This window comes from Onychomys torridus, chromosome 12, assembly GCF_903995425.1.
Source record: "Onychomys torridus chromosome 12, mOncTor1.1, whole genome shotgun sequence".
NCBI lineage: Eukaryota > Metazoa > Chordata > Mammalia > Rodentia > Cricetidae > Onychomys > Onychomys torridus.
The window spans coordinates 14,560,202-14,585,831 of NC_050454.1; the positions used below are offsets into that span (position 1 = coordinate 14,560,202).

Sequence of the window (25,630 nt, forward strand, 5' to 3'; positions counted from 1 at the left end):
GGCAGGAAGCAAGTATCTAGATTTGAGTGCTAAGTGTGAGGATTTCCTAGGGTTGGAACTGCATGCAAGTCTAACAGACTTCTGGAATCATATGCCACAGTCTCGGGGGTTTTCCCTGTCAAACAAGGTTCATCTCCTGTCAGGGACACTGCAGAAGGGGTTTCCTGTATTAGAGAAGAGGGTCAAGCCCATCATCTGCAATTTTAGGATTCCAGAAGCTCAAGGAATCCAATTTTCCCAAATGAAATTAAACATCAAGGGCCACGTACAGATTTTATTCTATTATTTTTAAAAAAGGGGGAGGGTTTAATTTTTTTTTTCTTTTTCTTTCTTTCTTTTCTTTTCTTTTTTTTTGGTCTTTTGAGACAAGGTTTCTCTGTATAACAGCCCTGGCTGTTCTAGAACTTTCTCTGTAGACCAGTCTGGCCTCTAACTCAGAGATCCTCCTGCCTCTGTCTCCTGAGTTCTGGAATTAAAGTTATGCAACACCACATCTGGCTCAATTATTATATTTCTTATTCAATGCATTTGTTTCAGGTACAGAGAGTATGGTGGTTTGTTTGTTTGTTGGGGAAAGGATCTCTGTGTGCCCCAGCTGGACTGAATGTACTGTGTAGCCAAGACTGCCCAGGGCTTCTGGTCTTCCTGCGTCCATCTCCCAAGGGCTAAGTGTGATTAAAACCCACACATTTTACTGTTTCTGTCACAGGTGTAGTATAATGGCAATGCTAGTATGGAATGAAATTGTTGGGGTACAGTGTAGGGACCCTCTGTCTTCCTCATTCATCACACTCCCAAGACTCCATGGGGTAATGGGCTCTGAATTTACATGTAGCTTACACAAATGAAGAGGGGCTGGAGAACAGCCTGCTGCAGTTTGTAACCAGCTCCATGCCTGAAAGGAACTGTTTTGACAATATTCATCTTCCATGCCTTTTTAGTTTCTTATGGCTTTAGGCATGGCAGAGCCATCTAAAACCCAAGGTTCCTGCTCTTAACGCAGAATTATACTAAAAACCGTGTGTGTGTGTGTGTGTGTGTGTGTGTGTGTGTGTGTGTGTGTGTGTGTGATTGGACCTTTAGAAGATTCTTCTAATGGGCAGAGGGACATTAATTCTCTGGGCTGGATAGCAACAGAACCAAGAAAGGGACCCTGAACTTTTGGGTGTTTGGTGCCTGGGATTTTAGTAGTGGAACGTGCTGTCTGTTGGACAGGCTGCAGCAACTTCGAGGCTAGGCTGGCTCCTGTCAAAGGCAGATAAACACTGCCTTGCTGTGGGATGCCTTTCTGTATGCTGTGAATATATCCTGTTCCCAATGGTTAGTAAATAAAGCTGATTTGGCCTATGGCAAGAAAGCTTACAGCCAGGCAAATCCACGTAGAGATACAGAGAAGAAGAAGGGTAGAGTTGGAGGAGACGCCAGCCCACCACCCAAGGAGCTACATGCCAGCAGACTGGTAATGCCACAGCCATGTGGCAAAATATAGATTAATAGAAATGGGTTAATTTAAGATGATAGAGCTAGCTGGTAAGAAACTTAAGCCATAGGCCATACAGTTTGTAAATAATATTAAGGCTCTGAATGATTATTTTATCAGGGACCGCAGGGCTAGGCTGGCCTGGAGGAACTTGGGACCATGAGGCTGGACAGGAGCTGAGAAAACTTTCAACTACACTGCCTATTGTCTAGAGTACTGCACAGGACTGTTCTGCCTGAGACTTCATAGTAGGCCAAGTACTGTGTGACAGTTACTACTGATGTCAGCTGGACAGGCTCTGGCATCACTGTAGAAACAAGCATCAGGTCCTGTCTGTAAGGGATCATCTCGACATTAGGCTAACAGAGGTGGGAAATGCACCCTAACTAATTCATGTGTTGGGGTCCTGGACTAGATAAAAAGCAGAGCACCAGCATGCACAGTTCTTCACATCTGGGCCATGGGCGCTGTGTAAACAGTGGCCTCGAATTCCCTCCCGTTGCCCTGACTTCCCCACACGACAAATGGGAAGTTGCTTTCATCAGGCATATACACAGAGGACAAAGGCTACTCTGGCTGCTGCTTTTCTTTGGTGCCAGAGTTGAGATAGAGAGTTGGAAGGTTATGCTGTGGTATATTTTGTTTTGTTTTGAGACAGGGGCTCACTCTCTAGCCCAGGCTAGCCTCACATTTGTGTGATCTTTCTGTCTTTGCCTCCCAAGTGCCTGAACTGCAGGCCTGAGTCACTGTGTTTGGCTGGGGTGGCCTTTGTAACAGGGTCAGTGTCCTCCAATCCTCGTCTAAGTGGACTGGTCAACTCAGGGAGCCTTAGATGGAAAGCAAACTAAAGTATGAATTCTGATGCCTTCAGCCTTGGGAGGCTGTTGAGCAGAATGGAGGGCCAGACCCTGGGAACAGACAGCCTGTGGACACATCTGCAAGCACCATCTGAAAGCTTTGCAACTTACACCAAGTCAGCTATTCTCTACAAGACTGCTTCCTTGTCTAAAACATGAGCAGGCTGGGCGGTGGTGGCACACGCCTTTAATCCCAGCACTCGGGAGGCAGAGGCAGGGGGATCTCTGTGAGTTCGAGGCCAGCCTGGTCTATAGAGCGAGTTCCAGGAAAGGCACAAAACTATACAGTAAAACCCTGTCTCAAAAAACAAAACAAAACAAAACAAAAAAATAAAATAAAAAATAAAATGAGCAAAATACAATTTACCGTCACTAAAGCATCAGCCCTAAAACCAGCTCAGAGTAAGACTCAATAAATGAAGGTTTTTTTTTTTTTTTTTTGTTAAGTAGTCACAGATTTACACAATGATGTCAACTATCATAACCTTGTTCAGTGTCCTCAGGCCATTGGTGGTATTTGCCCACAGTCTGAGGAAGTGTCCTGAGGTCAGCTAGGTGATGACAGTGGAAACCACAAGATAAGTCCAAGAACTAGAACTGCCTGTGTCCAGCCAGGGCCACCAGGGCCACTACCCTTTGCTCCAGGCTGTCTGGACACCCTGCGACTTACGTAACCCAGAGAGACATCTCTTTACACTTCTTCCTGACACAAGACCCAGCCAGAAGGCAGCACACAGGCATACCCCAGATATCATGGTAAAGACAGACCTGGATTGGGGTTTGGAGCCTGGGCACAAGGGTCCAGGGCTAACGTGAGTCAATCATCACTATTTTTAAGCATTAGGCACATTCACTTTAAAAGGTGTTTAACCTGACAGAATAAGGAGTGTGTTCAGTATGTTGTATAAGCAAGACATCTCCAGAAGTTTCCCAACTTGTGAAACTGAAACTGTACCCATTGAACACTTTAATTGTCTAGTCTCCTCCTTTCCCTGGTCCCTGGAAATCACCATTCTGCCTTTTGCCTATGTAAAGCTGACTATTCAAAGTCTGTCATGTAAGTGAAATAATAGAGTATTTGTCTTGGTGACTGGGTTATTTCACTTTGCATAATGTCCCTGGGGTCTGCCTGTGATGTCATCTGGTGTCAGATTTTCCTTCCTTTTTAAGGTTGAATGATATTCCAGTGTGTGTGTGTCACACTTTGTGTATTCATTTGTCCTCAGACACCCGTGGCTGTCATGAACAATGCCATGGACATGGGTGTGTAGATACACTGTGTCCTTGCTTTCAATTCATGTTGAAATATTCCTACAAGTGGGACTATAGGATCATATGTTAAATATATATACACATACATATACATGTATATTTTATATATAGTTTGAGATTCCCTACAGTGTTTTCCATAGCTGTGGAGACATTTTACATTCCAACCAGCTACCCAGCAGTGTTCCAACTTCTGTACATCCTTATAGATAATCTGTGATTTTCTGAGATGTGTCCACATTAAGTAAGAGTCATTCAAATGGGTCCGGAATGGTATGACATTGAGGTATTGATTTGCATTTTCCTGAGCAGAGATATTGAATCTTTCCCATGCTCACTGGCACCTGAGTATCTTCTCTGGTGAAGCTTCTATCCAAGCCTTTGGTCCAACTGTTTTGCCCTTCCTTGCTGAGCTCTATGTCTTGCTATACCCGATGGAACACACAACTGCCTTCCATCACCTTCTTCAGTATCCCAAGCCTCACATCTGGGGATGCTAAACCCGTAACCCACAGAGCATCAAAATCATCAAGGAACTTTAAATACCGGGGAGACACATGCCTGAATTTGGGTCTAGGGTAGGTCGCATTATTAGAGAACCAAACAGAATACCTCTGGATTTCAGGAGTTGGAAATCACTATAAAGTCTTTGTCCTTCATGGGATGTTGCCCACAATTACCTGCTGCTGAGAAAGCGAGAGGGGGCTATGAAGAGAAGATCAGATCTCAGAAGGCCCAACTCCAGAGAGAATCTTGAGAGGACAGGGTGAAGAGAGGCCTGCCCCAATTTGGTTACAACCGATATTTCTTGACAACCCTATCATGAGTCACATCATGCAAGTGTCAGAACAGCCCTCTCCTGTCCCAGAGGCCGTCCAGGAGAGGAGGGGCAGAAAAAAAGCCTAGGGCCTTCTAGAAGCCTGCAGGCTAAGTGTGCAGGTGGTGGAGGTAGTGGTGATGGGGGTGGGGCTTGTCTGCCCCATCTCCTTGTGGGTTGGGAGAGGCACTGTATCTTCCTGTGACCTGGAATCTCTTTGGAAGATAGAAGACTGGGCTAGCGCAGTGGTTCTCAGCCCAGGCTGTACCTTAGATCCACTTCTCATGCCCCCTATGGGGATTCTGGCTCTAGCTGTTCTGGGTGGGTTCTGGGTACTGTATGCTGGAAGGCTCACACCTTACTTTAATGTGCACACTGGGTGAAGACCTTTTCTAGCGGCTCCCTGAATTCCCTCCTTGATGCTTTGCAGTCCCTGCCCCCCCCACCCCCCGCCCCGTTTCTGGTCCAATTATCTATACAGCATTTAGCACACCACAGACGATCCCGACTTCACATAGCCTGTGAGGCATGGACTTGCCTTCCTAACCAACCCAAAAAGGTTAACAGCTGGTATAGCTGCCTAGGAAAGTTCTGCAATGGCTTGCCTCATTTTCTTCCCTCTTTACCATCCTGGTCCTCACTTCCCATTGTTAGCTGTATCTCCCTCTAATCTATCCCCAAGGATTTTTACTCCGATGCCGCCTCCACCTCTAACTGTCGCTGATGGCATCATTATCCTCAGATCCTCCATCTTTGGTTTGATGTAGTGGGCCCAGCTATGAGAGTATGCACAGGTCACCCAGCCACAGACCGGCATGGGAGGTCTAGCCCTGTCCCCCTGCCCCCCAGTCTCAGTACTGAAGCTGAGGCCCTCCTCAGTGAAAACAACCCAGACCTGGGATCTAAGGACAGCTAGCTTTCCCCAGCCCTTCTCCCTTTCCCTGTCTGCACTCTCGGGTCTCTGGCGGGATTTGTGGGAGTTTGTAGGCACTCTGCTGGGCAATCTGTGATGAATGAACAATAGCAATAATTTACAATAACAAAGGTGTGCTAAGTGCCGGGACCTTGTGTGTGTGTGTGTGTGTGTGTGTGTGTGTGTGTGTGTACGTGTGTTTTAACCTATTCCTTCATTTTAACCTCACAACAATCTATCCTCCATGGCCCCCACTTTTCCCCACTTAACTCAAAGCAGAGACCTGTTCACTAAGTTCCTGATTTTAGTCTCTCTTTACACCAAGAATTTCAGAGGGTTGTGGGAACCGATTCTTCAAAGGACTGGGAAGCTAGCAATTACAAATCCCACACAGCTTCCTGGCAATCTCTCCAAGGTCCTCGGAGGAAAGAGGGGAGGATCCTAAACCAAAGGTAAGGGATGCAGAGGAATCTTAGGTTTTAGTATGCATTACAGGATGGATGGAAATCCCGCAGGCTGGATGAAGAGCTGGGCAGTCCAAACATGGCAGTCCACTATTGCCATCTAGTGTTCAGAAGTAGTTATGTCATAGTTGGCAACACGCCCTGATGGCATTCTCAAACTTGCAGGTTTCCAAGCATTTAAAGTTATTAGCTGTCAGGCAGCCTGCCCCAGGACATTGATGGTATCCCCATGCTAATATCTGACCATTTATACAACTCAGCTCCAGACTAAGACTTGGTTCTCTGTTAGTCTCGGGGCCTCAGTTTCCTCAATGTAAAATGTATGAGTTCAAGGACACACTGACTTTGGAAGCATGTGCTCTCAGACTCCACTGCATATCAGTCACCTGGAGAGCAAGCTGGTATGGTTACCTGCTGAGCAAGTGGATGGGGTCTGAGCATCTACGTGTACTGTTAGAGCTTAGAGATCAGCAGTTAGCAGTTCAACCTTTGTTTTTTTAAGAACAGATGGGCTTGGAGGGATTGGATGGCTTTCTCTAAGCCACACAGATACACTTAGCTTTCTCTTCAAGCTTTTAGCAGATACCCTCCACTTCTGGATCTCAGAAGAAATCTGGCTCAATCAAAGTGGACTCTGAGGCCAGCTCTAAGGTGCTCGGCCTGAGCTTGCCACCCTCCCCTCCAATCTGTCCTACCTTTCACCAAAGGGAAGAAGCAGTCCATCTCCACGCTGCTGCGAGAGTGTGAGATGCACAGGGTGCTGCTGGGGACCAGGCCTTCCTGTGGGGGGCTCCGCTCGGTGGTACGGACCAGACACCAGCCGGGCCTCTCACTCGGTCGCTCCAGCAGCTCCACCGTCTGGCCCACCTGGATGCTCAGCTCACTGCTGTGGCCTGCGCTGAAGTCCTGGAGGACCACAGTCAGCTCACATCCACCTGAGAGCTTTGGTGGGTGGTGGTGGTAAAGGGGTGAGAAGTGAGGGCGTGGAGGAAGGGTGTGTATGTGTGAGAGTGAGGTGATGGGTGATGGGCAAGAGGGAAGAAGACAAAGAGTCGGGGAGAGCAGAGGGGAGGAGGAAGGAAAGGAGGAAAGATGGGAGACGGTAGGGAAAGGCAGAGCAGGAAAATGTTGGGAACAAACAGGAATGAAAAAGAAAAGAGAGAAAAAAAAGGTAATTAGCACAGTGCTATCGGGCACTTGGACAGTTCAGCTGAAGCCGCTCTGGACTAACTCCTTGTCTCTCCTTAGAGTTCCTTCTATTACTTCTTTGTCAAGCTTCCTGCCAACTGTGCCTTCAAACCCCTTTTCTGGGCGCCCCGTCCTTTCTTCTACTCCATACCCTCACTGGCAGCCCTCAGCCTCAGACATGCTGGCATTGTGGTCTAACCCGCTCTCACTGGATCATAGGTGATGTTGGGGAATAACGCAAGACATGACCCCTTCTTTCGAACCCACACAGCATCCCTCATCCTTCCCTGGAGCCTAAGACAGGCTGCAGTAACACAAGAGGGGATGGGCTTCACTCCCAGGCGTTTGCCCGGCCACTGGGGGCCAGGCAGTGAGATGGCAAAGGGGGAAGGGGAGCAGTGTCTTATTGTGGAGCACACAGTACTGAACTCTGTGCTTCCCTACTGCAGGGCTGGGAGTGCAGAAGGTCAGAGCAGGGGAGAGACCCTGGAGGGCAGGCACAGCTCTACTAGCTGCACCCTGAGGTGGCTCACTTTTCACCTAGGGGTTTGTGTCCCCTCCTCCCTTCCCTCTGGTCTCAAATCCATGAGGCTCACTTAAGTTTGTACCATGCCTCATAGAATGGAGCTCAGAGCTTCCGGCTTGGAGTAGCAGCTGCATTTAGTCAGGAGGGACAGGAGACAGGAGACGGAAGGCATGAGGCAGAGGCCCTGCCAGAGGGAGTTCCCATACTGCTCCTGGGGAATCCAGCTTCAGTCTACGAAGCTCTGATCAAGGGACCTGAACTGTCTGCAGCAGCACCAGCTTTATCAACATGTCCATCCAGTTCATATGCATTCTAGAGGGCACCGCTGCTGAAGGAAGGAGAGGGGTCGTCATGGTGAAGAGGGGATTAATCACGTGACCGGAGCAAACTCTTAGCTACTAAGGGGACCTGACTGTTAGAATGTGGGGCCCGAGGCGATGGATGGCTCAGTGGTACTTGCCATGCAAGCATGAGGGCCTGAGTTTGGATGCCCAGCACCCATGTAAGAAGCCAGGTGTGGTGATAGATTCCTGTAACCATAGAGCCAAGAGGATCCCAGGGCTTGCTGGTCAGCCAGTCAAGAATGATGGAGGAAGATGCCTGACATTGACCTTTGGCCTCTACACGTCACACATGGCTAAGTGTTCTCTCTCTCTCTCTCTCTCTCTCTCTCTCTTTCTCTCTCTCCTTCCCTCCCTCCCTCCCCCTCTCTGTCTCTTTAGTTTTTTAAGATAGGATTTCTCTGTGTAACCATCCTGGCTGTCCTGCAACTTGCTCTGTAGACCAGGCTGGCCTTGAACTCACAGAGCTCCACCTGTCTGCCTCCTGAGTGCTGGGATTAAAGGTGTATATCACTACTGCCCAGCTCTCTCTCTTACACACACACACACACACACACACACACACACACACACACACACGCACATGCACAGGTTTATCAGACAGAGGCTGGCTGTCAGCTGGTATCACCCCTATCTAAAGAGTGGTGTGTGTGTGTGTGTGTGTGTGTGTGTGTGTGTGTGTGTGTACACATCCCATGGGTAGGAAAGGTACTTCCAGCAGAGGCCAGGAAGGGAAGTCTTTAGGGCAGAGGTGGACAGGGAAAGAGACAGAAGAACATCATGGTCACTGGCTCCTTTTCTCCACTTAACTGCCCTGGTCCCACTAAATGAGCACACAGCCCCTTCCCCTACTTTCCTGGCACTCTCTTCCCAGAAACAGTGAAGATTGTTGTGGAGGGAATCGCTCATATTAGGGTATGACAAGCATGTGCATGAGCCATCACCAGCTCCTGTGCCAGCGCGTGTAAGCCCCAAGATAGCCAGATCATAGGCCTGAGAGTCACCTCGGGAGCTCGTGAAACGCAGAATCCTGGGCTGCACCAAGCCCCAACCACAGATTATAACTGAGTAGGCTGGGGCTAGAATCCAAGGATGTGTATTTTAACAGGGACACCCCCTGCTGTCAAGATTGTGAAAAGATGGTCTCAAGAACACTGAGAACCACTGGCTGGAGGGTTGGTTTTCTGCAGACACCATGCTGAACTTGGACCTAGAACTAGAGTATGAATCCCACACTCCTTTAGACCTTGAGACACTGGGCATACTTATTTTTGGCATGAGTCCATGCCTGGCAGTGACCTAGGCCTCTGATCGTTGGAGTGAGTGCCCTATAGTAGTCCCACCCTGCTGTCTGGATTAGAATTCTCTGCAATAAGTATTTGAGCACTGTACTCTACATCGCGGAAGCACAGTTGTGTCCTAACATTTTTTTTTCTCTCATTCACAGGTTACAGCCCGATAAACTGATTCTTTCTCTCACTGATGGATTCTTCACAGCAGTGGTCTCACCCTTCCTAACACTACGACCCATTAATACAGTTCCTCATGTTGTGACGATCCCCAACCATACAATTATTTTTGTTGCTACTTCATAACTGTAATTTTGCTACTGTTATGAATCATAATGTGAATACCTGGCATGAAACCCCAAAGGGATCATGAGCCACAGGTTGAGAACCATTGCTTTACAGAGTCCTGGTCTAGATGACCAGGGGACTTCCTTACATTCTGAAGAGTTTCTACGGCTGGGCTTCTGTGCCTCGGTGGAGGAGCTTCTCTATGCTAATATCAGATGGTCTGTTTTTCTCCTGGGGCCATGTACACGTATGTGAGACGTGTACTTTACAGCCTTCAGGCTGCACAGCTAAGCCAGGGAGGCTGAAAGCCCCTTTGCAGGCTGTTGAGATCGGACAGAGGAACCTGAGGCCATGGTTGTCAATATCTGGTAAGATGCAGGGCCTACTGTTTCCTAGGCAAGTTACAAGCCCTGTTGGTTAAGGGAGAAGGGTAGCATTTGTAAGGGTTGGGAGAGAGGGGATAAGGAGCCAGGCTGTGTGTCTACAGTTCAAGATTGATCGATGAGGATATTGCTCAGTGGTAGAGTGCTTGCCCAGCATGCTGGAAGTACTGGGACCCCTCACTAGCACAGCCAAATAACCTAGCAACTAACCACCACAAGGGGAAAAAAAAATCAGTCCTAAAAACAAGATCCAGTGTCTGCAGAAAAGTACCACTAGATGGCAGTGTTGTTTCCCAAAGCTGCCCAGTCTTCAGACAACAGGATAGTAGTAGGAGAATCTAGGGGCAGTTTCTTCAGAGCCCCGCCTAACTCATAGCCACAGACAAGCTGTAGATCCAACAAAGACAACCATTATGGCTCAAACACGGGATGAATGCCCATGCACACCTCGCCTCAATGTCTTGATCAAAAAGGTTTACCAGACCAGGTCTCACCCGACAGCAAGGATAGACATGCAGAGTGTCTGCCAGGGGACAGGGTTGGGACAAGGGCATAAGTCGTGTTGGGCAGAGCTGACCCCAAACAGTCCCTTCCCATCTTTCCCCAGAGCACTGGTGTTAGGGTGCCCAGGGGATTCCAGCTCACACTTGATCAGCACTGCTTAGGAGAGAGGACAAAAGATCTTGGCACACTTAACAGTCTTTACATGGGATTCATTCACGATTCCAGTTTTGCTTCATGAATCCTTAACTGCAATGACTCACACCTAATGGAAGTTAATCTCATAGAGCACATTGCTCAATCGAACTAACGTCCCCTACTAATGAAGTCATATTTCTTAGACATGTTTGTGTGTGCATCGTGTGTGTGGAGGTTGGAGGACAACTTAGTGGAGTTGGTTCTCTTGTTCCACCTTCTTGGGGATTGAAGTCAGGTTCAAGGCTTGTGTGGCAAGAACCTTTACCTGCTGAGCCGTCCCCTGACCCTGACACATCTTTCTCTGCCAGACACATCCTTGCCATCTCTGGCTGGCTTGGTCCTGTGAATCTTATAGGCCCAGGGAGCCCAGGTTCACATCTTTTCTTTCTCTTTCCATGTCCCTAGGATTGGAGTGTGCCTCTCTCCACCCCACACTCTCCTGGCTGCCTTGCTTCCTGGTCCTCCACACGACGTTCGTCTGGAAAGTTCTCACTCTCTCCAGAAGCTAACTAAATCTCTGGTCTCAGGAGTGTGAACTGGCTACATGTTTATGTTGTAGAAATGGCTGCAGGTGGCATCTCTGTTTAATTCTTTTCTTCCCCGTAGCCTCTAAAGAACTATTTTAATTCTGTCCTCTGCAAATTATTTGGTTTTCTTTCTGTATTTCTTTGTCTATTTGTTTTCTCATGTCCCCTTTTAGGTCTACAGAATGGATGTTCCTTGCATTTGGCATAATTTTCAATGTTTCTTTCCAGAGATGACCCGACTCCTTTGTGTTTTCTGGTTTTTCTTTTCCCCTGACAGCTTTATTTCCTCTGCTGTGTCGGATGCTGCACACGGCTTGTCTTTTACTCGCTTCCTTCTGACTCATTAACCACTGAGATGTAGACACCCTGCCGTGAAAGTCACCCACTTCTCACTTGCCCATTAGCTAGCTCCATCTTTTGCTCCCTTAGGGCAGGGCCAGTCTAAGCCCAGGTGGACAGCACCAAGGTCCCTATCCCAATCTCTTCTATTTCTTCCACAGAGATGTGTTTTTCCAGATAGCCTTGCTTGTCAATTCCTCCGACATGCACCCACACTTGGGCCTAGATAGCTTTATCCCTTGCCACTCCCCGAGCTCACCTTGGCCTCCTTTTCACGGCTCTCTGCACACTATAACTACTGCAGTTGGTGGCCTGTCCAGAGATGTCACACAGACTATCAGCCTTCCCTTCTGACCCACACAAGTCACAAATCAGGGACAGATCAAAAGGACAAAGAAGTCACCCTCTTCCCTCAGATAACCTCAAGAGACAAACAGGCTCTGCTGAGCCAATCTTTTCTACCCGCTTAAATGTGAGCTCCACTTGTTTGCCTTAGCATGCTGACTGACTTCTCAAGACGGTCCACTGCCTTTTCTTTTCCTCTATGAGGTACACTTGCATCCATTCCCCCCATTCACAATGTTCCCATTGATGAGGCACTCTCTGTTGACATCAGGGGTATTCAGGGAAGATGTCCATCTTTCCTCCTGGCTTCCCACACAAGTCTCCTGAGACTCCTTAGGCCTCAGAAAGCCCTATCACTCCCTGGTCAAAATTGTGAGGCAGTATCATATTTTCATGATATATATTTATATATGTATAATTTATAATATAAAATATATATATATAATTTTGCTATCTGCCATGGATGATTAACTTTTAGTTAAACTCTGTTCAGGAATCTAAGTAGGGAAGTGTTGGGGGATTCAACTATTAGCACAGAAGTCAGGTATGTCTTGTTCACGATTTCTTTTTTTCTAATCCCAAACCCTCATTTCTAGAATCTTCCCCCTTCATTCCTGTCATCAGTGAGTCCTGGCTGGCCTTTCACTCCTCACTCTTGGTCTCCTGGAACTAGAGTTCCATATGGTTGTGAGTCATCACATGGGTGCTGAGTGGGAACTGAACCTGGGTCCTCTGGAAGAGCAGCCAGTGCTCCTAACCACTGAACCATGTCTGTAGCCCCTATGCTAAAACTTTTTGATGTTGTCTACCTGCTTTTCCTTAGACTGCCAGCTGTGAGCCTGGTCCCCATCTAAGCTTTAGCCCACATTTCCCCATTCTGTCCTCGATGGCCATTTCTGGTGAGAGCTGTTCCTCCATTGACTATTCCCAGGTAGATATGGCTTCCTCCACCTTCTACAGCCTGTCCAGCTGCCAGCCTGGTCTTCTCTCCAGGACTTCTCCCCATGCAGGGACACTGTGGAGGCATCTTTGGTAGCCCCTCTGCATATAAGGGGACGAGGAGGGACTGAATGTAAGTGATGGGCATGAGTTATGAGAAAGAGGAACTAAAGTGAAGTGTTTTTCTAGTTCTAATTCTGTCGTGGGCTTTTTGGTTTGGGTGGTGGATATGTGCATAAAACACAGTTGATAATGGAAATGTAAATTTAGTGTAAAGCTTTATAAAGTTTAAAAAAAATTAAAAAGAAATGACTGTGTTTGCTCAGATCTGTTTTTGCTTGCTTAGCCTTGGGAGGTGAAAAGAAGCCTCTTCTTAACAAACAGCATGAGCTGGATCACCCCAGCAAGCACCTTCGCTCTATGGAACACGAACACAAGTGTTTCCTCATGGCTCTCGGTGGCACCAGAGAGCCAGGGCAGTGTTCCGTCTAGCTTCCTACAGTGTCTGTGCCTCTGTGTCCCCAACTCTTCTCAGGAAGCACTTCAAGCTTTTTCTAAGGCCAGGTGGGGAGCCAGAGCTGGCCTCAGACAAGCGTGAGCGGGAGCACGTCTACTGGGCAAGGTTTCATGGGCACCAAAGACGCACCAGCCCCTGTCCAAAGATTCCTTTCTTTCTCCCATGCCAACCCTCCTATTAAATGCCTGGATTCCACCACCGGAGGGCAGAAGCATTTAATTAGGGAATGTCTTCACCAGAAATGTCTCAAAACAGGTCCCTTCCAAGGGCACATGAATGAGACCAGCACTGGGGTGACATGCCACTACACTTCTGTGGCTTTAAGCATGAAGATACCTGTATTGGCAATCATGCAAAAGGGAAAGACTTTACAGTAATAACATAAAAAGCCCCTTAAAACTGTAATGTAAACATCCACCAAGAGGAGAGCAACTGGTTAAGTCATTATGGTACATTCAGAAAGTGAATGACGAAGTAGGTAGTCATCAGATAACTTTCTGTCTATCTATCTGTCTGTCTGTCTGTCTGTCTGTCCGTCTGTCCGTCCGTCCGTCCATCCATCCATCCATCCATCCATCCATCCATCTATTTTCAGTTGTTTGAGACAGGATTTCTTTGTGTAGCCTTGGTAGCCCTGGAACTCACTCTGTAGACCAGGCTACCCTTGAATTCAAAGAGATCCTCCTGCCTCTGCCTCCCAAGCCCTGGGATTAAAGGTGTGCACCACCACCACCCAGCTCCATTTTAATTAAAAAAGCTTTTTTCATATTTATTTTATTTTATGTGTGAGAGTGTTTTGATTACATGTATGTCTGTATCATATGCATCCTGGAACTGGAGTTATAGATGGTTGTGAACCACCTTGTACATGCTGGGAATTGAACCTGGGTTCTCAGCAAGAATAAGTGCTCTTAACTGGTAAGTCACATCTCCAGTCAAAAATGAATTTGGGGGTTTTGTTTATTTGTTTGTTTATGAGACAGGGTCTCACTGTGTAGCCCTGGCTGTCTTGAAACTCCCTATGTAGAATAAGCTAGCCTTGAACTCAAGGAGATCTGCCTGCCTCTGCCTCCTTGTACTGGGATTAAAGGCATGCGCCACCACACCTGGCTCAGCCATCATCTACTTATAAAGCTTTGGAATAGCACCAAAACTGTGTATCTTGCATAATGTATAAACAAAGAAATAAGCCAAGAACAGCATATAGTTGCATATGTAATTACGTGAAGAATATCATTATTCATAGGAACACATGAGAATGTTAACCTTGGCTTTGTTGAGCATAGCCCCTGGGCAATTTCCTCCTTGCTTCCTTATTCTCAGTATTGTCCAGTGTTTCTCACCTATCTGTTAGTTTTATAATGAAAGTAATAATAGCATCCACAATAAAAGCCTTGGAAACAAATCAACAAATGTAACGAGGAGGAAAAACCGAAGCTATTCCAAGAAGGTATGCTAGTTGGAGAAGAAAGGGCAGCGGATGGACAGGTCCACCATGGAAGCTTTGGAAAAGTACCACACGGCTGATGATGCCTCTCCACGGTGGTTTCAAAATACCTCTAAACCCGTGAGCCTGCAATACTGGGAAGCTCCGATGAGCTTTCTGGAAATGAATTCATTTTACAATTTATTGCTGTGATCTATCTTGAATTGATTATAACGTCTGAAGCAAGTGTGAAAAGCAACATTATGAATTAGGAGTATCATCGCACAGCTCTGGGATTTCTTCAGTTTGCATGGTAGCCCAGGGAGCTGCCAGGTCCAATTAAGAGTCTGCAGCTCAGAGTGTGCTTTGTCTGTGTGTTGGCACTGGTACTCTGCCATGGAAGGAGCTTTTCCATTTGTTTTCTACAGGGCTTAAAGAGCTGCCTGGCCTCGGAGGTCTTAAGGCCTGCACAGTAATTAATAGTTGGAAGAACATGGGAAGGGGAACCAGGAGGCCTCACAGCTGGCCCAAGGCTCCTTGTACGTGACCCTGAATTCCTTTTCCTTCTTCATACTCGAATCCTCATTCCTAGGAGGAGGAATCGGACTTGGGACTCTATTATGTTTAGTATTCCATAGTAGACTGCCTCTGTAGTCATGGTGGAAAACAGCCCTGCTTAGTTACCTTGAGCACGTCTCACTAATGTGGTGTATTACTTGTTATCTGTCACCTATGCCTGCATCAGGATATAAGATAAAGAGGAGTAGAAGTCTCCGCTTAAATTTGCCCATCTCCTGGGTCTAGAGCGCTGCCTGCATGTAGCAGGTACTCAATAAATACCCACTGAGCACACCAGTGAGTGTGCCTCACGAACTGCTGCCTGGTGTGTAAGCTACGGTGCTGAGTGGTCTCTCACTGGCTGTCTATCCATTTCCACCACTGTCTCCTAAGCCCCATGGTCCTTTTGCCCTGAGACCCTTCCCCTTTTAAATGATCTCACCTTTTCCATCTGGCTATGACTCTACCAATCTCCAAACCTGACAAAACTTATATAAGGCAAGTCATAACCTATAAGAACCAGGAGAATAGGAGATCACATAGGTGACCATGTATAAGAGAAACCAACCTGTTTTCATTAATTTTTACTTTTTGAATGACAGAAAGGAGACATACAGAAGTTATCTGACATGGTAAAACAGAGAGATGAGATACAAGTTCCTGCCAGTCAGTCAGCTTAGCACAGGCCCCTGACAGGCTGAGGAAGTAGAAGCATCAGGCAGCACCACTGTGTGTGTGTGTGTGTGTGTGTGTGTGTGTGTGTGTGTGTGTGTGTGTGTGTGTTTGTGTGTGTACATACACATCACATGGAGGTGAGGCAGGAGGAAGTTTGAAAGTCTGTAATGACCCTTAACTCTGCCCTCTATCTTGTCCACTCTGTTCTGGAAAGCTGAAATTCAATGTAGGCCTTCCCACAGAAGGGGAAAATGGCTGCCATTGTGTGCCTCTCAGCTCCCAGAACACTAGCAGTCAAACATAAACATTCTGGACAGATTTGACAACTATTCATCGGAGAATCCAAGGGACTTCCAGATACTCAAATACTGACGTCTGTAGAGTCTCCCCACCAGAGCACATCACAATGACACCTGCCAGACAATAGCCCTGTTGCTTATACAAAACATCTGCTGTACCTCATTCATACACGCGAACACTCACCCTCAGACCACCAGACTTCAGAAAAGCCTAACAGAAGCTAAACCAGGTAAATAAGGGTGGACCTGGACCTCACATGAAGCCACTTATAAACAGGACACACTGTAGCGTGGTTATCACCTTGGAGAGTTAAAAGAGGTATTGTATCCACGAAAAAAGAACAAGCTGCTACAGAAAAGGAACAAAAACTCCAGAACAGCAGAGGACTCTCAGAAATTATGGCTATCATGGTTGAAGTACTCCATAATGTGCTAGAATTCTGAATGCCAAGGGTATTTTTTGAGATCGCTAAACAAGAAAATATAATTAGAGAAAGGACCTTACAAGGTGTAGAGAGAAAGAATGGGAAGAAATAAAGTATAAAGAAAAGTTTCCAGAACTGAAAAGCAGGAATTGCTAAGTCGCCAGATAGATACGATGTTTCAAGAGGCTGGTACGAAGAATTAAGAACCCCATCCCAGAACACAGCATTGGGAACTATTTCCTAAGAGGCCATTCTGAAAGTCCTTTGGGAGAATTGAATGAGCTACAACAAATTAAGAGTTTCAGTGGCAGCAGCTTTCAAAAGCAACATTGAAACAAAGAGAACGGAGGATTCCTCCAAAATGTGGAGGGAGAATCATTCCCTTCCCAGGTTTCCAGGCCCAGTAAAGGTTTCCAACCGCATTTCCAAAGCATCAGAGTCCCTTGTCCACAACAGTTCAGTAAAAACCTACTAGGCTGGGCGGTGGTGGCATGGTGGTGGCATGGTGGTGGCATATGCCTTTAATCCCAGTATTCGGGAGGCAGAGACGGGTGGATCTCTGTGAGTTCGAGGCCAGCCTGGTCTCCAGAGCGAGATCCAGGACAGGCACCAAAACTACACAGAGAAACCTTGTCTCAAAAAAACAAACCAAAAAGCAAACAAAAACAAACAAACAAACAACTCCCCCGAACCCACTATGTTTACTACTTGCTATCTTTTAAATTTTTGCCTTTTAAAAAGATTTATTATTTTTATATGCACCTACTGTCCTTTTGTTTGTTTTTGTTTTGAGACAAGATTTCTCCGTGTAACAGCCCTGGCTGTCCTGGAACTTGCTCTGTAGATCATGCTGGGCTCGAACTCATAGATCGGCCTGCCTCTACCGACTGAGTGTGGGCAACACCACCGCCCCCTGTACTGTTAGTTCCTTATCTCTGCCCTCCCCAGGCTTCAGAGACCATGGACCTGACACTGACTTGGGTATGGGTGTTAAGGGCAGCAGCTGTTACCCCATTTCCCTTCGAAGTTCTTTGCCTCTGGAGAGCCCACAAAAGTTACCAACGAGATAGGGCTAGGAGGACCAAAGAGGCAGACCCTTCCCCCACTGGAGAAGACAGTCCTGCCAAGAGAGAGGCCCGCCCCTACCAAACCTTGAGCTTGACCAGGGCTGTCTACACTGTGGCTCTGACTGTGCCTGTGGGAGGCGGTTTCCCGCCATAGGCAAAGAGGAAACGTCTATGAAAACTCCAGCGGACCTTCAGAGGAGGGAGGGGAGGTGGCTGGGAGGAACCTGAGAGTAGAGAGAAGGATGGAAGGCGTGAGTTTAGTGTCTGCTGTTGCCCGACACTAGAAAGTTGGACTTCAGAAGAAACCAGGCGGAGGGCCAGAAGCAAATGTTTTCACAGTGTACAACTGTTATCAAGCCTCAGTTGTTCGGATGTGGGCTCACAAAGTGTCTCTTTCTGACCGCTGTTTCCCTTCCGGTTCCACTCTTCCTGATTACCTGAACAAGCATGCACCCTACCTGGGCACTGCTGGCTGCTGCTCCCTAGTCTGCACGCCTGTAGACGGCGGCCCTCCCTCTCCCCATCCTACCCTTTTTGGACCTAACTTTGCCCAGAGAAGAGCAGAGGCACCATTGGCCACTAGAGGGCAGCAGCAGCTAGGCGCTATCAAAGGAAACCACCAACTTGCTTAGAAGGGAGGCTCCAAAGAGACTCCTCCTGCCCACCTGCAGTACACCTCCAGTCCAGGCAAAAACCACAAGGAGGTCTCTGTGTATCCTAGCTGGTGTGTGGCAGGTGCTTACTGCTTATTGGAAGGAAGTCCTAATTAGGGAATGAGCGACCAGAGACTAGGGCAAGCTGTAGAGTCCAATAACAATCCTAGTGCGTGCCAACCTAGGCTTCCCAGTTCATCACACTATGCACTGGCCTTTTCTCTTCCTTTTTGCATGCCTGCTATGGCTTATCCTGGATTAACCACTTCCCCGCCCAGATCTCAAAATACATTCAGACAAACTAGTTGAGATGTTTGTACCAGGTCTGACAGCGCTGTGAATTACTAAAACTCTTTCTCCTTGTCTGCTGGCCAGCGCCATGACAATCTTAGCCCTCGTTACCCACAAAGCCTTTCTGCAGGTACCTCTTTTGGGGTTACCATCTCCACTCACTATGGAATGTACATCCACTTTGCATGTGACCCCTCATCTGTCAGTGCATCCCGGCATTCCAGGCCTTTCTCATGCTCCCTACTTGTTCAGCTTCTAACTGTCCAAATATTTTCTCCACTTGGTCCCTGGATAATGTCTTAGCTCTGTTATGGTCATTTCTGCCCCCAGACTTGTTGATGGGAAACATTCCAACTGAGCTACGTCCCACTCCTCTTCACTCCTTCTGGAGGTCACAGTTTCTATATCCTCACAGCTCTTACATTCTTTGACGGACATCTTTACAGGGGGATTTCCCATTCGGAACTAACTTTGTCATTTTTATTGACTTTAACACATAAGATATAGGACATGCCCCACACTGTAGATGATTTGTGCATATATGTATACTATAAAACTCTATTTTTCTGGCTTAGTTACTGAAGCATCATTTTTATGGTGGATTTTTTTTTTTTTTTTAATTGTTAAAGACAGGGTCTCTCTCTACAGCCCTAGTCCCTGGCTAATCTAGAACTCATTAAATAGACCAGGCTGGCTTCAAACTCACAGAGATCCACCTGCTTCTCAAGTGCTGGGATTAAATGTGTGCATCACTATGTTTAGCTAATAATAATATATTAATATTGGATTATTAATTTTATCTATTTTCTCCTTTTCTGTGGTACTGTTTTAACAATGGAGTATCCTACAGCTCATGGTTTGCTATCAATAAAAAGAACTGTAGGTGTGTGTGTGTGTGTTTGTGTGTGTGTGTGTGTGTACATGCTTACATATATGCATGCCTGTGTGTGCAAACATGTATGTATACACATTACACATTTCTAAGAGTTAGGAGGCTCTTAGTGTCTCCTTATAATTTTTGCCTTTTTAGCTTTTCTTATTATAAAGTAAGTCAATATTTCTGTCCCACAAACAGTGTGTCTGCTGATGGTGCTGAGCTAGAGACAGCCATGGGAACTGGGCAGGCCAAGAGCCTCCCAGACAACACGGTGACTGAGGACTGGGTTTGCATTCAGCAACTCTGGGTCTGAATCCACAATCTACTGCAGACTGGCTGTGCTCTCTGGGAAATGCTAGAGGGGTGAATGTGGTTTCTCTCTGAGATGCCATTCCTCACCAAATATGCCCCAAGCGCCAACTTAATAGGGGATACTCCCTGAAGGATGGTGCTGGAAACAGTAGAGGCATACTGATTGAGTCTCCACGCTGCATGGGATGTTCCCCCTGGACTGGCCAGTCCCTGGTCCTGTTAAGAAGCTCAATGGTGCTGAGCAGCTAGGGTTAAAACTGTAGGATTCTACCCCCTTCCTTCTGACAGCCATGGCTGGGGTGTGTGTGTCTGTGACTGTGGTGGTGGTGGATGTGATTAGATATTACAGAAGAAAATTAAGCTGTAGGTCCCAGAAGAACATTTAAGCTAGACTTAAGATTTAACAGCTTTGGCAATGGGTAAAATCAGGAGTGTACACCGTCCAAGAACCAGGGATGGGGGAGTCTATTCACTTAAATATGAGCCAATTATACCAAATCTGAATTGGGGGCAGACAGATCATTTCAGACAAGACAGAGAAAATTTGATTTTAAACTATTTAAATATTTTATTATTCTTCCCGCGCACCCCCCCCCCCTCTTTGCTTCCCCTGGATTTTGAAGTGCAGTGGCTAGAGGAGGCAACTCTGCTCCAAACATGTCCTGGATGGCAGGGAGGGAGGGAGGGTGGGCTCAGTAATGGAAACGCAAGGCTCAGGAAGTTCCCCGTGGCCATCTGTAGGTGGAGAACAGATTCTCTTATATCCTTGGGGAAAGTCAGAAACTGGGGGGAGTTCCAGGAGGGAGACCTGGGAACTGCACCTTTGGGGACATGCTGGGCCTCCTCCCAGTACCTGGGAGGCAGAAGGAACTCTTCGTCAGGGATGGCCAGCGGCATGAGCTGCAGAACATCCCTGGTATCTCATCAGTGAGAAAAGGAGTGCCCTGATGGAGCCTAGAGCCGGCAAACAAGAGAGCACATGTCTACCGTGGACACCACTGTGGTGGAGCCTTTCCGAGAGACAACAGAGGAGCTCCATCAGGGTGAGAGGAGGGGTATGTGGCACCACGCCGTGGGCGGACCCCGGACCTGTCTTAGGTATGGATGAATGGCCCACCCACAATAAGGAAGGGGCGGCCTTGGAAGCAGGTGCAGCTCTGTCTTCTATCTCAGCCCCTGCAGGGAACTCAGCTCAGGGGATGCTGTACTCCTGGCAAAGGGCGGGGGACAGAGCGTCTCATCCACTGGGCTTCTACAACACTCTTGTGTCTGTGTGGAGCTCTGACTCTGCCTAGCTGTAGATGGTAGCTACGTGAAGATGTTTTTCTTTTTTAATCTCAGTCATGTGGTTTGAGAAAAGAAAGGTGTTCTACACAGCAGAGCAGGGGGAAAAAGTAGTAAGGAAATCAGGATTCATTTCCTCAGCATAAAACTACTACAGGTCTGCCACCAAGGTCACTGAATTTCCCAGGGCCTAACACTAACCTCAGTGTCCAGCAAAGGAGCGAGAACACGAGGAACCCCGATATTTACAGTCTTACCCTTTCTATTCAAGAAAAGCGGGAAGTGAAAAGTTAGCCGCCATGATAAAACAGATAGGATTACTGGGCAGTCAGGTTTTAGGTATGTGTAGGAACCTTCCCAGTGTCACACACTCTGGAATACAGCAAGGCCACAAAGAAAATGCTCAGACTCCTCCCCCACCCCATGCATCACACAGTCCGGTCTCTTCCAACACTCTTTCCCACCTGCCTCTCCGATCTTAACTTCTGCCCTGGAAACTCGCCATCTACAGACAGACCCAGGCACACAAATGGCCAGACTCTGGATTTTCACTTGTCCAGTGGCCCCTTCTGCCTCGAGTACCCTTGTCCCCAGTGCCTACCTAGCAAGCTGTCTTGCTCCTTCAGGCTTGAGTTCAGTTTCCTTCCTATTAGACTAATTATCTCATGTATTTGTTGAACACATGGGGGTGGAAAACTTGCTATGTGCCAGGCTCTCCTATTCTGTCTTCCTGGAGTTGGTATTGAGTAGAAGTAGTCAGAAACATGATCAACGGAAGTCAACAAATGTTAGTGATGAGTGCTGAAGGGGAAATAGCAAAGGAACACTGGTTGTATCTGCGTGTCTGTGTGGCCACCATGCTTGCATGTGATGGGGCTTGCAGGACTTATCAGAACCCAGGGCTGCAGAATCACCTCTGGCCTGCGTGCTCCCATGCACAACACAGGTGCCTTTATGACACCAATATAATCTTGGTCTCTGTGATGGTCTGTTTCTAGAATGTCTCCACAGGTTCAGGGTTGAGTAATTGGTCTCCAACTAGTAACACAGGTTTGGGGGTTGTGGAACCTTTGGGACTTGGGGCCTTTGGGGGAGGGTGGGAACAGGTCACTAAAGGTGGGCATTTGAGGATTGCACTCACCTCCAGTCTAGCTGTCTGTTTCCTGGTCCAGCCTCTACGGGAGGAACTCCATCATAGGAGAACGGCTCTCCCATGCCTTCCCTGCCATGATGGACCATACTCTCTGTGAGCCAAAATAAGCTGTTTGTCCCTTAAATCTGTGAAATCTATCTTGTCATAGCAACGAGAAAAGCTGTTTCTGTAGATGCTGTATGGCAACATTTAACATAAATTTAGCTGCCTGCACAGTAGTATCTATCCTGAGTTTAGGTACAGCATGTATAATATGCTATTTATTAAATTTATCTTACATTATTCATCACATCTTAATATTTATCAGAAGTTTGGGTATTTAGACTATCTTGTTTTCTTTTTCTTCTTTTGGGCAGTATAGAATCTTACTATGTAGTCCTGGCTGCCCTGGAATTTGCTATGTAGACCAGGCTAGCCTCCAACAGAGATCTGCCTGCCTCTGCCTCTGAGTGCCGGGATTAAAGGTGTATGCCACCATGACTGGCTCACTGCCATTTTTAGCACAAGCTTAGGTACCTGTTCTACAGTGTTTAAGGGCCGTATTCAATGTCAGCTCCTTTGTAACTGCCGCTTGTTCTGTGTACATCTGGGTCACACTCTGGAATGTGAACTGGGGTCCTTTGAGACTGTATCTTCAAACCTGCAACTGCTCATTCAGAGTTTCCTAAATCGGAAGAAAACCCAGTCACAGAAGCCAGAAGCATGTGCCCGCGGTCCGCATTTCCCCTTTGGGTCCCGTTCTCTCATTTTATTCTTTTGTCGGCTACAATTTCTTCCTAGTCTCCTGAGATGGTGCCATCAAAAATTAATTTCCCTTCTACAAATTACTTCTGAATGAGAATTATCCATAATCAAGTAATATCAGGAAAGAGTTTATCTGTTACAGAAACTCATTTGCACAGAAAATGCAGTGTCAGAGGAGCCTTGAACTTGGGGTCTTCCTGCCTCAGTCTCCCACATGCTGAGACCACAGGCATGAATCATCACAACCATGAGAGTGACCCCCTGTGCTATATCTGCACACTTTGACAACAGGGGGCAACATCTGAACTGTGAGTGCAAGCTTTGGCTAGGAGGCGATATTTAACTTAGCAAGAGCTACCTGAGCATAACAGGGAAGGTAATACCCTTCTCATGGGTTTGGCACTTTGTAGCTGTGGTGCTTTGAATGATAATGTCCCCTAGAGTCTCAGGCATTTTAATACTGGGTCTGCAATTGGGCGCTGTTTGGGTAGGGTTAAGAGGTGTGATCTTGTGCAGGAAGTATGTCATGGCGTGGGGGTAGGGCTCTAACGTTTCAGAAACCTCATGCCATGTCCAGTTTCCTTTCTGTGTCATGCTTGCAGTTTGGGGTGTGAGCTCTAAACGCTCAGCTTCCAGCTCCAGCCTCCATGTCTGCCACTTGCTACCATGCTATTCCTGTCTGGACCCTCACCCTCTGGAACCGTAAGAGCAAATAAACTCTTTCTTCTATATGTTGCTTTGATCATGTTGTCTTATCACAGTAGTAGAAAAGTAACTACTACAGTAACTGACAAAAGGTTCTCATGCCTCCAGTTTCATTTAATTCTCATAATACTCTATTTTCAAATGAGTAGGTTGAGGTTCACAGAGTTTGGGAGACTCATTCAAAGTCATACAACTACTAAGTTCCAGAGTTGAGGGCCGAGCCACAGAGTCCCTGCTGCTAAGCTCTATTTGCCATATTCCTTTCCATTGCCTTTGCAGTGATTTGCTTTGGAATCACTTTGACTACACATTACATCAGGCAGGCCGAGGGCTTTGTGCGACAGGATTGCAATTTCCTGTATGAAAGGATGTTCACAGTGCGGGCTTCAGGCAGCAACATTTATTGCCTGAGAGTAGTCCTTTTGTACTCACAAGTGATTGGACCAGGGTGAGTGACAAATAACATGGCCCAGAGCGCCAAGACGGTTGGGCTAACTAATGCCCATCTGTCAAGAATGTGAGGTAGGAAATATCAAGAGAATGATGCATTTGCCTGAGGAGGAAAAGGTTGCTGTAGGGGAGGAGAGAGGCCAGTGGGGCCATGATGTACCATAGCCATGCTGGAGTTTGTTAAATCACAGAAACTAAGCAGAAGCAACAGTGTGAAGAAAAGGTCTGTGAAGACTGCAAGACCTGGGTGTGAGATGGGCAGGGTCACAGGGTGACAGGATGGAGCTATTGGCTGGATGGAGGCTTAACCTTGCGGGTTCTCGGTAGGGCTGCCTGGGGAGAGGAAGTTAAGGTGGACCAGCTAGTGGGGCCCCTCTAGCCATCTTGATCTAGCTCCATTCAACAGATGCTGGCTTCTCAGGTTTTGATTTCCCTTGGCTACAAGTTCCCAGTACCTATGAGGCTCATCATACTTGTACCGATTCCTAGTAAGATTTAACCCTCCTCTGAGATGTCCGGGAAGAGTTCTTTTCCTAGGGATGATGGAATGTAACTCAAGCTGGCATGACTGACATAAAATTTTAAAAACCAATTATATGGTAGTAAGGTTCCAGTGCACATAGCATTTTCAAAAACAAAATACAGATCCATGAAGACCCTCAGAGAGTCTGACAGTTAAGCAATGAAAACACTCCCAACACCCATTTCACAAAAGGAAGTGAGCTCTGCCTCTCCCACCCCCTCCGGGAACATGCTGTGCCTGGGAACTAACCAACTGTTTGGCAGCTGCTAACAAACAGCTGCAAATGGTACTGAAGATGTGATCACGGCAATCAGTTCAGAGGAATACAGGCCCAAACCCAGGTCCTACGCTCTGCGGGTGGGAGTACAGGGGTACAGTTAGAGATGCAGGCTCATTACCCTCCCTGCCAATTGTAATGGACTTGAACTAGTGTTGCATGCAAGACTGTGATTAGCTACATGGTATCTGTTGGGTGACCTCTGCTCTATCAAAAAATGCCCAGTAGTAGCACCAGGACACAGACAGTGTCAAGAGTTCTGGACTGAGAAGAAGGGCCCTGGGCTTGCTAGCCTAGTTCTAGGTTCAGGACAAGCAATTTCTTTTCCTTCCTTCCTTCCTTCCTTCCTTCCTTCCTTCCTTCCTTCCTTCCTTCCATCCATCCATCCATTCATCCATCCATCCATCCCTGCTTGCTTCTTTTTCCTTCCCTTCCTCTTCCCCTTACTGTTTTTTTTTTAAAGATAGGAACTTATGTAACACAGATAGCCTTGAACTCACCGTGTAATTAAAGATGAACCTGGACTTCGGATTCTCCTGCTTCCAACCTCAAGGTACTGATTACAGAGATGCACCACCATGCACAGCTCATGTGGTGCTGGGGGTCAAACCCAGGACTTCATGAACGCTTTGGCAAACACTATAAACAGAGCTATACTCCCAACTCTGTGATGAACAATTTCCCCCTTTCCCTCTAATCATAGTTAGTCCATTATCAAACAAAAGGGTTT

At 47.1% G+C, this 25,630-nt stretch overlaps 1 protein-coding gene across 15 annotated transcripts in view; it reads right to left on the bottom strand.

The window, feature by feature from the left end:
* Kalrn (kalirin RhoGEF kinase) overlaps window positions 1–25,630 on the bottom strand; it is a 599,822-nt gene that overhangs the window by 124,004 nt on the left and 450,188 nt on the right. For all 15 annotated transcript variants that reach the window (XM_036203323.1, XM_036203328.1, XM_036203326.1 and 12 more), the window contains exon 34: window positions 6,496–6,742. In XM_036203323.1, the coding sequence (XP_036059216.1) occupies window positions 6,496–6,742 (247 nt within the window). The remainder of the gene's footprint in view (window positions 1–6,495; window positions 6,743–25,630) is intronic.